General features: G+C 43.1%; 1 protein-coding gene across 9 annotated transcripts in view; it reads right to left on the bottom strand.

Moving 5' to 3' along the window:
* Window positions 1–11,753, bottom strand: part of LOC118387351 (endophilin-B2) — an 88,374-nt gene extending 76,621 nt beyond the window's left edge. For 2 of the 9 annotated variants that reach the window (XM_052525359.1, XM_052525360.1), the window contains exons 1-3: window positions 11,615–11,748; window positions 6,435–6,576; window positions 1,709–1,837 (exon numbers count right to left, since the gene is read on the bottom strand). In XM_052525359.1, the coding sequence (XP_052381319.1) occupies window positions 1,709–1,837; window positions 6,435–6,576; window positions 11,615–11,677 (334 nt within the window). In that variant the 5' untranslated portion in view covers window positions 11,678–11,748. Of the gene's footprint in view, window positions 1–1,708; window positions 1,838–6,434; window positions 6,577–11,614 lie in introns of all 9 variants that reach the window. The other 7 variants (XM_052525363.1, XM_052525357.1, XM_052525362.1 and 4 more) reach the window with 5 other exon arrangements.
* Between the last annotated feature and the right edge of the window lie 2,048 nt (window positions 11,754–13,801).

Here is a 13,801-nt window from a genome sequence, read left to right as displayed (position 1 = left end):
CTGAACGCACCATCCCCACTGTCAAACATGGTGGTGGCAGCATCATGGTTTGGGCCTGCTTTTCTTCAGCAGGGACAGGGAAGATGGTTAAAATTGATGGGAAGATGGATGGAGCCAAATACAGGACCATTCTGGAAGAAAACCTGATGGAGTCTGCAAAAGACCTGAGATTGGGACGGAGATTTGTCTTCCAACAAGACAATGATCCAAAACATAAAGCAAAATCTACAATGGAATGGTTCAAAAATAAACATATCCAGGTGTTAGAATGGCCAAGTCAAAGTCCAGACCTGAATCCAATCGAGAATCTGTGGAAAGAACTGAAAACTGCTGTTCACAAATGCTCTCCATCCAACCTCACTGAGCTCAAGCTGTTTTGCATGGAGGAATGGGAAAAAAGTTCAGTCTCTCGATGTGCAAAACTGATAGACATACCCCAAGCAACTTACAGCTGTAATCGCAGCAAAAGGTGGCGCTACAAAGTATTAACTTAAGGGGGCTGAATCATTTTGCACGCCCAATTTTTCAGTTTTTGACTTGTTAAAAAAGTTTGAAATATCCAATAAATGTCGTTCCACTTCATGATTGTGTCCCACTTATTGTTGATTCTTCACAAAAAATTAGTTTTATATCTTTATGTTTGAAGCCTGAAATGTGGCAAAAGGTCGCAAAGTTCAAGGGGGCTGAATACTTTCGCAAGGCACTGTATTTACTCTCTTTGGCAACACTTTGTTTTTGCATTATTTAAACCAAATTGATGTTTCATTTTATTTGAGGCTAAATTGATTTGATGTATTATATTAAGTTTGTTGTAATTGTCATTATTACAAATACACATATATATATATTTTTTTTTAAATTCGGCTGATTTATCGGTATCTCTTTTTTTTGGTCCTCCAATCATCGGTATCGGTGTGGAAAAATCATAATTGGTCAACCTCTACTCCAAAGACCCAAATGAAGAAGAAATAGTGTGATTATATTGTATTCTCATAACTCGCGACCCACATTTCACATGCCTAGAGCAGAGTTTAAGAAACCCTACTCTAACATACAGTACAATGTCTCCAACCATTACTTAGATAATTGAGAGAAAATCCCTTAAAAATATGCCTAGAAAGAGAACCATTAAGAGATTCCACTTCAGTGCAAGAATACGCATGCCGTGTTCAGGTTGAACACATTTTCTAATAGAGTTGGGCATCCCCATCTGGACAACTTGAGTCACTTTGGCCATGGTCCACATCATACATTGCAGTTGGGCATCAGATTGCTATGTCACAGATGAGGATATCTGATATGCTAAACACCTATGCTGGCGTTATGAGATCTGGTAAGCGACTGCAATATAGTCGGCCTGGAACGCGGCCATTATGTTCTGAATAAAATGGAGGCCTGGGCAGCTGATGGAGGCTGATGGCATTTAGAACACTGGGTACTGCCATGTTGTTTGTTTTTGTGCCAACCACACAGACAGCTGAGCACCTGGTACAGTGTGGGCAGCATTGCCAGCCCGCCCAGACACATTGGCATCAATACATTATGTAGATTTCAATGAATACTAAGGTTCAGGAAGAATGACTTTCAAAAACAAGAGGGTGTTGCAGAACAAATAGCAGAATAGAGTGTTATGGCACCTCCTGCGGCTGTCAAACGCATGTTAGTGACAAAACGGCAATAGACCCAGACCTCCACTAGTTCCACCTACCATATGGGGTCCCTGGGCCAAAGTCTTTAGCAGCATCCAGCATATATTGTCCCAGCAGCTCTCCATTGGTTGTCCTGGATGGGATCTTCTTATCTAACTTCTCATAGAAAAACTCCTCTATACGCGCACCTGTGTAAAAGTAAAGAATAAGATAGTTTACACCAGATAGCAATTAGGTACCCCAATCAGTAAATGTAGTGCTTTTCCTTTGTGCCAAAAACCCAATAAATAAAAAAAGATGCTAGAAAAAACTACCAATTTCAAGGTACAAATAAGCACAAGTAATATAATGATGTAACACCTCAACCCAACCCCCTGGAAAAACATGAATCACCAGTCTTCTCAGTCTTTATCTATTCCCTTTCAGAGGCATTCATTAATTAGCCTACATAATTTATCACTAGAGAAAAGTCCTTCAGGTACAATGAAATGACCTAAATGTCTCTTCCATTTTCAAAGCGATGAGTTTTAAAACCATACACCAAAACAACTCTACTGAGCAATAATGTACGAGTTATGAACGTAATAACGTACATATGGACAGACAATGAATAATAAGACTTAACATTTGACAATTCCTATCTACGATGTTATACTGCTTGACATTGGAAAGTGAAAGGCAACATTGATCAATGCACTACAGAAGACACAGCATGGGAGTGAAATGGTGGGGGTGGCACTTCTCTGGAACCTATCCAGCTTTCTGCACACAACATTTAGCAGATAAACAAAGGCTTGTTTTTTACCCCCTACAAACACTTTTACAAGATATACACACACACACACACACACACACACAAAATGGGAAAAGCACATCAACAAGTACAGACACACGATGACACAAACTCCTTTGTGTATGTGCTTCTTGATGAGAATAAGGGTAGGGGAGAGGTTGGTGGTTCCTTCACAGATTTGTCCCAAATAGCACCATATTCCCTATACACTGACTGTACAAAACATGAGGAACACCTACTCTTCCATGACATGGACTGACCAGATCAATCCAGGTGAAAGCTATGAACCCTTATTGATGTCACTTGTTAAATCCATTTTTAAGCCTTGAGACATGTATTTTGTATGTCTGCCATTCAGAGGGTTAATGGGCAAGACAAAATATCTAAGTGCCTTTGAATGGGGTAATGGTAGTAGGTGCCAGGCGCACCGGTTTGAGTGTGTCAAGAGCTGCAACGCTGCTGGGATTCACACTTGCAACAGTTTCCTGTGTGTATCATGAATCCAGCCAATTTGACACAACTGTGGGAAGCATTGTAGTTACCCTGGACCAGCATCCCTGTGGAATGCTTTTGATACCTTGTAGAGGCCATACCCTGAACAATTGAGGCTGTTCTGAGGGCAACTCAATATTAGGAAGGTGTTCCTAATGTTTTGTACACTGCGTCTACTGTAGGACTCTGGTAAAAAGTAGTACACTTTGTAGGAAATAGGGTGCCATTTGGATCCATCCTCCTCCGCACAGATGGGCACTAAACACAATTAGCCCTCCTACCCCAGTTTACCTTGCGTAAAATCATTACCATCCCAAATCTGATTTGAACACATAAGTCTCTTCAACTAATCTTGGTTACCCAGAAGTCAAATTCTTGCAAAAGTTGTAACTTCCCAAATAATCTGGGCTGCCCGGAACAGGGCTCCGGGCAGCCGAGCGGAAATGGAGGAAAACTCGCCTCCCTGCGGACCTGGCATCCTTTCACTCCCTCCTCTCTACATTTTCCTCCTCTGTCTCTGCTGCTAAAGCCACTTTCTACCACTCTAAATTCCAAGCATCTGCCTCTAACCCTAGGAAGCTCTTTGCCACCTTCTCATCCCTCCTGAATCCTCCCCCTCCCCCCCCTCCTCCCTCTCTGCAGATGACTTCGTCAACCATTTTGAAAAGAAGGTCGACGACATCCGATCCTCGTTTGCTAAGTCAAACGACACCGCTGGTTCTGCTCACACTGCCCTACCCTGTGCTCTGACCTCTTTCTCCCCTCTCTCTCCAGATGAAATCTCGCGTCTTGTGACGGCCGGCCGCCCAACAACCTGCCCGCTTGACCCTATCCCCTCCTCTCTTCTCCAGACCATTTCCGGAGACCTTCTCCCTTACCTCACCTCGCTCATCAACTCATCCCTGACCGCTGGCTACGTCCCTTCCGTCTTCAAGAGAGCGAGAGTTGCACCCCTTCTGAAAAAACCTACACTCGATCCCTCCGATGTCAACAACTACAGTATCCCTTCTTTCTTTTCTCTCCAAAACTCTTGAACGTGCCGTCCTTGGCCAGCTCTACCGCTATCTCTCTCAGAATGACCTTCTTGATCCAAATCAGTCAGGTTTCAAGACTAGTCATTCAACTGAGACTGCTCTTCTCTGTATCACGGAGGCGCTCCGCACTGCTAAAGCTAACTCTCTCTCCTCTGCTCTCATCCTTCTAGACCTATCGGCTGCCTTCGATACTGTGAACCATCAGATCCTCCTCTCCACCCTCTCCGAGTTGGGCATCTCCGGCGCGGCCCACGCTTGGATTGCGTCCTACCTGACAGGTCGCTCCTACCAGGTGGCGTGGCGAGAATCTGTCTCCTCACCACGCGCTCTCACCACTGGTGTCCCCCAGGGCTCTGTTCTAGGCCCTCTCCTATTCTCGCTATACACCAAGTCACTTGGCTCTGTCATAACCTCACATGGTCTCTCCTATCATTGCTATGCAGACGACACACAATTAATCTTCTCCTTTCCCCCTTCTGATGACCAGGTGGCGAATCGCATCTCTGCATGTCTGGCAGACATTTCAGTGTGGATGACGGATCACCACCTCAAGCTGAACCTCGGCAAGACGGAGCTGCTCTTCCTCCCGGGAAGGACTGCCCGTTCCATGATCTCGCCATCACGGTTGACAACTCCATTGTGTCCTCCTCCCAGAGCGCTAAGAACCTTGGCGTGATCCTGGACAACACCCTGTCGTTCTCAACTAACATCAAGGCGGTGGCCCGTTCCTGTAGGTTCATGCTCTACAACATCCGCAGAGTACGACCCTGCCTCACACAGGAAGCGGCGCAGGTCCTAATCCAGGCACTTGTCATCTCCCGTCTGGATTACTGCAACTCGCTGTTGGCTGGGCTCCCTGCCTGTGCCATTAAACCCCTACAACTCATCCAGAACGCCGCAGCCCGTCTGGTGTTCAACCTTCCCAAGTTCTCTCACGTCACCCCGCTCCTCCGCTCTCTCCACTGGCTTCCAGTTGAAGCTCGCATCCGCTACAAGACCATGGTGCTTGCCTACGGAGCTGTGAGGGGAACGGCACCTCAGTACCTCCAGGCTCTGATCAGACCCTACACCCAAACAAGGGCACTGCGTTCATCCACCTCTGGCCTGCTCGCCTCCCTACCACTGAGGAAGTACAGTTCCCGCTCAGCCCAGTCAAAACTGTTCGCTGCTCTGGCCCCCCAATGGTGGAACAAACTCCCTCACGACGCCAGGACAGCGGAGTCAATCACCACCTTCCGGAGACACCTGAAACCCCACCTCTAAGGAATACCTAGGATAGGATAAGTAATCCTTCTCACCCCCCCCCCCCAAAAGATTTAGATGCACTATTGTAAAGTGGCTGTTCCACTGGATGTCATAAGGTGAATGCACCAATTTGTAAGTCGCTCTGGATAAGAGCGTCTGCTAAATGACTTAAATGTAAATCTGTCCACGAGAGATGACTCAACTAACTGTCGTGCAGCACCTCAATTGAATTTGACATCGATGACACTATTTATGCTGAAGTTTTATTTACGCTGAAGTCCGAGCAACCAAACAGGCCTTGGATTTGGCCGTGCATGGAAAGACACCTTAAGAATGAAAGTCCCTTACGGAGTGACATTTTGCAGAAAAAGAAGGACCAATTGGAGATATCAGCTATCTATAACCAGCCATCATAGGCAATCATGTGCGTACAAGAGCCTAGTCCTATTTCAGCACCTAAACCCTTCCTCTTTACAGTTCAAAGATGCTAAAGGACTAAGCAAAAGTTGTAAACCATATGATAAAGTAGAACATGGCATTGACCTATCCAGCTCCTTCAGATCTGTGATCACTGAGGGGGTACAGTATGTTAAGAGTTTAGGTCCAAAATGAAACTATTCCACACATTCCAAATGACCCCCATAGGAAGTCTTATGGGGTGGGGAGCCTCAAGTATGCTGCTACTATGACTACTGCTACTACTGCTGCTACTACTGCTACTACTACTACTACTATTGCTACTACTACTACTGCTGCTGCTACTACGACTACTGCTGCTACTACGACTACTACTACTGCTGCTACTACTACGACTACTACTACTGCTGCTACTCCTGATGCTACAACTACTACATACTGAAAGTGGAGACAGACTTACCAGTGTGGTCAACTGTAGCATGGAGGGTCAGAAAGTCAATGGTTAGTTTTCTAACATACTAGGTTTCTTTCTCTCAAAGGGACCAATGCCACAAAGTACTGTATACTTCAATAGAACTTCTTTGGACAAATGCATGTAGGCAAAACACAGCCAAAGAAAAACACTAGCTAGGGCTCAGAACCCATAACACAGATAGAATGGCATCACCATGAAGGCTCCTTTCAGCCTGGTCCCAGATCTGTTTGTGCTGTCTTGTTTGGCAGTGGCAATGACCATGGGAGTTGACCGGACAGCACAAACAAGTCTGGGACCCAGCTATATGTTGCTTTAGGACTGGGTCTTACTTGGATTGGGCTGCAACAAGACCTCTGTTTGCCTGAAGATCTTCTCAGTCCAGTTCTTCGTGCAGTCGGCCCGGGCGATCAGATTCTCCAAATGGGCATCGAGCTCAGTCTTCTCCGCAGAGCCCAACTTCTCTTCTGTGAACTTGGAGACAAAAAGGAATAAATCATATTTACTGACAAAAACATACACCTAAATAATGTAGGCGAAGACAGTATACGTTATGACTGGCAAAAAAACAACATTGTTCTGTAAGTCAGTGGCAGCTGGGCAAATTGTGACCAGCCGAAACGGTTCTGTCTGGCTCTGAAATGTTTCCGTGAATGGCCCATTTCGAGCAGCTTGTGACTTCTAAGGCCCTCTAAGCCTAACCTCTCGAAATACAACACAAAGCTAAGTTACAAAATGAACCTAAGCTCAACCACCACGTCGTGTCTGTGTGGGTGGAGGGAGGGAGGAGCGGAACAGACAGACAGAGAGAGAACTGTGAGGATAGCAGAGCGCAGAAGCTCCCTGAGTGACTGCTCTATAATTGTGCAGCAGCCACACTGGTAGTCCATCCGGCATCACAAGACGTCTTGAGCTCCCTCATTCCATCTGGCATCACAAGACGTCTTGAGCTCCCTCGTTACGACTCATGATTAAGCAATCATTTGAAGACTTTCACTTCTGCTCCACTGCAAAATGGCAACAAGAAGAAGAAGTCTATCATGAGGCTATAATAAATGTACCTTTGCTTGAAATACCACCTTATCTGGCGTGAATATAACACCTAACCCATTTCATACACAGTACATTGAAATACATGCCATATCTACTCCTAAAAAGTACTACAACCACATCCCTAATAATGTGCTGAAAATATCAGGCCATTTCAAAATCTATATTTTTTGGGCAACTAAGTGCATAATGTGGTTTGCCATCAGCCACAGAACAAGTCTCACAGCACAGTAGGACCACATCAGACTTTCTTTCTTTGCATTGGTGCGGTAAGGTTTATTTCTCACAGGGGGATTTTTGGCATGTGAAGACGGGAGCTGGAAATGGCATAAAAGGGCTGTTACAATGGCTGTCACTGGTAACCCAAATCCAAATCATCCGAACATAGGATAATGCTTCAGTGATTACCATTCTTACAGAATGGTAATATTTGGCCATATTTTCCTGTTCGTGGATCACATGTGGTCGTCCACAGAGGTGACTGGTGGGAGTGAAACATCTGTTTCCTCTCGAGTGACCCTGCACTTTAGGTTGAATCACAGTCCCTGATTGGTGGAGAAAGCCTGCCCCTTGCATTTCACACAGTAAAAAGCTGATACTACTTCTAGACATCTAAAGTGAGCTCTAAAAGTATTGTGACAGTGACATACTGTTTTGGCTCTGTACTCCAGCACTTTGGATTTGAATGATACAATGACTATGAAGTACAGACTGTCAGCTTTAACTTGAGGGTTTTTTCACCCATATCATGCAAAACGTTTAGAAATTACAGCCGTTTTTGCACATAGTCCCTTCATTTCAGGGGACAAAAAGATTTGGGACCAATTCACTTATATGTGTATCAAAGTAGTCCAAAGTTTATTATTTAGTCCCATATTCCATATTTAGTCCCATATTCCATATTTAGTCCCATATTCCTAGCATGCAATGATTACATCAAGCTTGTGACTCTACAAACTTGTTGGATGCATTTGCTGTTTGTTTTGGTCTCGTTACATATTATTTTGTGTCTAACAGAAATTAATGGTAAATAATGTAGTGTTATTTTGGAGTCACTTTGATTGTAAATAAGAATATAATGTTTCTAAACACTTCTACATTAATGTGGATGCTACCATGATTATGGATAGTCCTGAGTGAATCATGGATAATGATAAGTGAGAAAGTTACAGAAGCAGAAATATCATACCACCATTACAATAACAGGGAGGGTATAATATTTAAGCAATGAGGCATGGGGGGGGTAATATATGGCCAATATACCACGGCTAAGAGTACCTGGATACAGTTCTTAGCGTGGTATATTGGCCATATACCACAAACCTGAAGTGCCTTATTGCTATTATAAACTGGTTACCATTGTAATTAGAGCAGTAAAAATAAATGTTCTCATACTCGTGGTATCACATGATGCTGTATTGTTCACTTGCTTTACCAAAACCTGTACAGTGTGGACTTGTTTGACCATTGAAAACCTACATTGCAGGCTATTCAATCCATTGGCAGCCATGTAAGCCCTGTGAAAACATCCAATTCCTAGAAGCCAGAGAAACACTAAATTCCAAATAGGCCTACTTTATACCACTCCAAGTTGAAAAAGTACTGAGAGTGGTAGCATACTAGTCCTGTTGTGGATAGGCCTAATGATAATATTTGTAAAAAATGTTGTCATTTAAACACACATTTTTAAAAAACTTTTTTTATGATCTAACTCACAACCCTGGCGCTGCAACAGCCATGCTCTACCAACTGAGCTACACAGTGGGATCAGTTTAATGGTAAATTGCACAGAAGGTCCAACTGAAATTTATCTTAACCCAACCCCTCGGAAAGACACACATACACAGTGTACTAAACATTAAGGACACCTTCCTAATGTTGAGTTGCGCGCACCCCCCTTCTCCCTCATTTTGCCCCCAGAACAGCCTCAATTCGTCAGTGCATGGACTAAACAAGGTAATGTGCTGAAAACATTCCACACAGGGATGCTGGCACAAACATGTTGAGCGTGAACAACGCTCAAGCTTTTAAAAAAAAAAAAAATGTTTTAACCCGTCTCCTCCCCTTCATGTAGACAGATTGAAGAGGATTTAACAATTGACATCAATAAGGGATTATTGATTTCACATGGTCAGTCTGTCATGGAAAGAGCAGCCATCCTTAATGTTTTGTCCACTCAGTGTATATATACAGTGCATTCAGAAAGTATTCAGACACCTTGACTTTTCCACATTTTGTTACGTTACAGCCTTACTCTAAAACATATTAAATTGTTGCTTTTCCTCATCATTCTACACACAATACCCCAAAATGACAAAGCAAAAACATGTTTTTAGAAATTTGGCAAATGGTTAAAAAAAATATCACATTTACATAAGTATTCAGACCCTTTACTCAGTACTTTGTTGAAGCACCTTTGGCAGCGATTACAGCCTTGAGTGTAATGCTACAAGCTTGGCACACCTGTATTTGGGGGAGTTTATCCCATTCTTTTCTGCAGATCCTATCAAGCTGTTGGATGGGGAGCGTCGCTGCACAGCTATTTTCAGGTCTCTCCAGAGATGTTTGATTGGGTTCAAGTCCGGGCTCTGGCTAGGCCACTCAAGGACATTCACAGACCTGTCCCAAATCCACTCCTTCATTGTCTTGGCTGTGTGCTTAGGGTCTTTGTCCTGTTGGAAGGTGAACCGTTACCCCAGTCTGAGGTCCTGAGCGCTCTGGAGCAAGTTTTCATCAAGGATCTCTCTGTACTTTAATCCTTTTATCTTTCCCTTGATCCTGACTAGTCTCCCATTCCCTGCCGCTGAAAAACATCTCCACAGCATAATGCTGCCACCACACTTCACCGTAGAGATGGTGCCAGGTTCTCCAGATATGACACTTGGCATTCAGGCCAAAGAGTTCAATCTTGGTTTTATCAAATCAGAGAATCTTTTTTCTCATTGTCTTAGTCCTTTAGGTGTCAAAAGGCTTTTGGCAAACTCCAAGCGGCGGTCATGTGCCTTTTACTGAGGAGTGATTTCAGTCTCTACCATAAAAGGCCTGATTGGTGGAGTACTGCACAGATGGTTGACCTTCTGTAAGGTTCTCCCATCTCCGCAGAGGAACTCTGGAGCTTTATCAGAGTGACTATCAGGTTCTTGGTCACCCTTCTCCCCTCCGATTGCTCAGTTTGGCCAGGCGGCAAGCTCTAGGAAGAGTCTTGGTGGTTCCAAACTTCTCCATTTAAGAATGATGGAGGTCACTGTGTTCTTGGGGACCTTCAGTGCTGCATAAATGTTTTGGTACGCTTCCCCAGATCTGTGCCGACACAATTCTGTCTCGGCACTCTACGGACAATTCCTTCGACCTAATGGCTTGGTGTTTGCTCTGACATGCACTGTCAACTGTGGGACCTTATATAGACAGGTGTGTGTCTATTCAAATCATGTCCAATCAATTGAATTTACCACAGGTGGTTGGACTCCAATCAAGTTGAAGAAACACCAAGGATGATCAAATAAACAGGATGCAGCTGAGCTCAATTTCGAGTCTCACATAAATAAGGTATTTTTCTGTGTTCTTTTTAATAAATTTGCAACAACAAAAAAAACAATGTTTTGCTTTGTTATTATGTGGTACTATGTGTAGATTGGTGAGGGAAATCCATTTAGAATAAGGCTGTAATGTAACAAAACGTGGAAAAAGGGAAAGGGTCTGAATAATTGCCGAATGCACACACACTCATACAGGTTTTGGAGAGGGGGGCTGTTGTTGTGGGGGGGTTAAATGCCTTGGTCAAGGGCACAATTGCAGGCAATGGCATCTAGGATTTGATACCCTTCGGTCCTGGGATTCAAACTGGCAACCCTCCGGGCTCGCCTCTCTAATCGCTAAACTACAGTACCTGCCGGATGACAGGAAAACATGACAGGTCAATCCTATGATTAGAATAGGACCAATGACTGAGGAATTAGACATTGGCTGATACACATACCATTATTAGTCCCCACTCAATACAGCATAAAACAAAAAATGTCGCCTTTTTTCAGTGAGGACTGCAATGACAACCAGTGGCATGATGCATAGAAATGTATAGCAGACAGGTCTAGTAGCCTAGCCCTACAATTCTCTGACAGGAGTGTAAAGTAACGGTTAGAGGAGTCGCCGCCCCGTATCCTGGTGACCGTCACATGCACCCCTCGGCGCTACGGTCGAAAACAGACATAAATAATGGAGAAGGGCTTAACCAGAATTATCGGCTTACAATGGCGTTAACGGTGAGAAAAACCTAAACGAAAAACATTCCCTATTCTTAAATATTTTTGAAGTAACCGTTTATATTTGGTGTTTGCAGCGTTATATGAGAAAGACGACCCATTACAATCCGTTTCGGAATAAAATAATTACAGACTACGCACCTCGGTCAGAGCACGACAAAAAAAATATTCATGGGATTTCAAACAACACATTTGCTAAATACCTGGACTGCACGAGTGAAGAAGACTCCTGCATCAGAAGTAAGCTTTTTGAGATTGAAATCCATCGTATCAGTGTGTGCAACGCTTCTTCGGCTTGTTACTGTCCCCTGCAAAGGGAGTCCTGTCGCGCAGATGCGATGATGTAGTACACAAACGCACAGCCTGGTCTCAGACTAGATGTATCATAGTAAATGTAAATCCGGGATGATGCGGTACACAAACGCACAGCCTGGTCTCAAATTAGTGTGATATGTTACGTTTGGTATGGTTACAGAAGACAGAAGGTAACTTAAGAAATCTTGAGTCTATTGACCGTGAATCTAACTAACATAATTTAAAAAATCCCCATCAAAATCTGTCAGTTTAAACTAGAGATATCAAGTTGTTTTTAATTTGGGCTGCAGCTCAATCCATTGCATGCACTAATGTCGGCCTTCTGCATCTACTGTACGGTGGGAAGTGGCTGAGCTACAGCGGTGTTTGTCAGAACATGAGACATCCCGCAAATCTGTCTTCTCACGAAAACGTCTGTAGCATCCTAGCGGTCAACAAATGACTCAATAACAAGATGGTGTTCTCCGTTTTATTCTACGATCCCCACAAGTGTCACAGAACTTGTTTGAAGGTAGCCCATACAAACAAATGGAAGTATGGAGGTACAGTAGTTTTGTACCAACAAAAATAAACGGTTAAATATGTGTCCAAAAAATATATATTAAAAAATGTATATATATTTCCTGGGCTTTCTTATATCTCCTAGATATAGACCTCTTTCTGTGTTTGCAAACATTGCCGCACGAGGGGATGCATGCAAGTTGGTGGAATAACACAGGGGAGTTCTTATAAAACGCCAGCAGAAAAAGCCTTTATTTACATGTTGCTTATGAGTGCATTTCACGCTACTTTTGGATTATAATTGGATTTTAAGGCTCATATGAATGTTCTGCTTAATTTAATGTTTGTGTCATCATCGCAAATCAACTGCATTATACATAGAAAACACTTCAACTTCAACCAGTAAAATGTCTCTTTGGCTAGCTTTTGCTACATCTATGTCAATGAGTGTTAGCATTCTAGCTAACAACCGCTGCATCCAAAATAGTTATTTTGCAAAGATCACAACCAAATATAATCTTAGCGACTGTTCATGCAATAATCAGAAAATCATTGTAAGCATATGAGAACACCAAAAAGTTATTTTGTTTAGAAGTAATAAAAACTTAAATCTAGGCTATGTTGAATGGGTGCAGATGGCAATGGCTTTCTTACTGCAGCCTAGAGTCTCGCCTAACGTCAGTGTCGTGTACTGGAAAGGGGTCTATAGGACAGACACTTCAAAACCATATTCCTTATGATGATGTATTTTGTACTGTCTTTTTTGCCATTTATGAATGTATTATACAATGTGTTTCTATGGGCTATAGTAGTAAAGGCTAAATTCAATATTTTTATCAAATCATTTTGTAATTTTTGGGGCGGATACTTAAAGGGGTCATAAAATCTCAATCAAATAACTAAATGATACACAGTATGACCAAATTGGAATTCGTAACCAGTGCTTGACTTGGGCCGGAGCTGTCCGGAGCGTCATACCGGCTCCTCTATAAAACAAAGTAGCCTATTGCCGGCACAGGTTCACACACCGAGGCAAAAAAGGTTGACCAAAGAGGAATGAAGGTGGGATCTGCATTGAATAGCAATGGAGAGTGGGCATTCATTTCCTGATTCTGCTTTGTTCAAGTTTATTTGCCGCTAGTCTGTGAATCTATGCATGACAGTAGGCTGTTCAAGATTGCACACATTGAAAATGTTCCAGCCTAAATGCGCATGATGCGCTGTTCCAAATGGTCAAATTAGGGTTTGTAAGGTCATGAAAAGTTATGGAAATGAGTTTAATGACTTTGTTCATGTAATTCATGATAATTGAAATATTACCAATCACTTAAAAATCTACGTCAGCCATTATCAGAATGACCCTTCAGTGCGTGTCTGCGTGTATTGCGTGTGTGTCTGTAGGAGTGGGCCATTGCCAGAGGAGAGAGAGCACTACATTTCAGCAGCAGGTATAAAATAATGACAGGCAACAGACTAACTAGCAGTTATCTCGCTAGTTAACTATAGCTAACTAGATATGTATCCATTTGATCCCTGATTCATTGAATGAGGGTATCATTTTATAAAGAAAAAAG

The sequence above is a fragment of the Oncorhynchus keta genome, chromosome 9 (genome assembly GCF_023373465.1).
Source record: "Oncorhynchus keta strain PuntledgeMale-10-30-2019 chromosome 9, Oket_V2, whole genome shotgun sequence".
NCBI classification, from domain to species: Eukaryota; Metazoa; Chordata; class Actinopteri; order Salmoniformes; family Salmonidae; genus Oncorhynchus; species Oncorhynchus keta.
The sequence above is the reverse complement of the archived record's forward strand: the minus strand, read 5'-3'. Positions and strand labels throughout refer to the sequence as shown.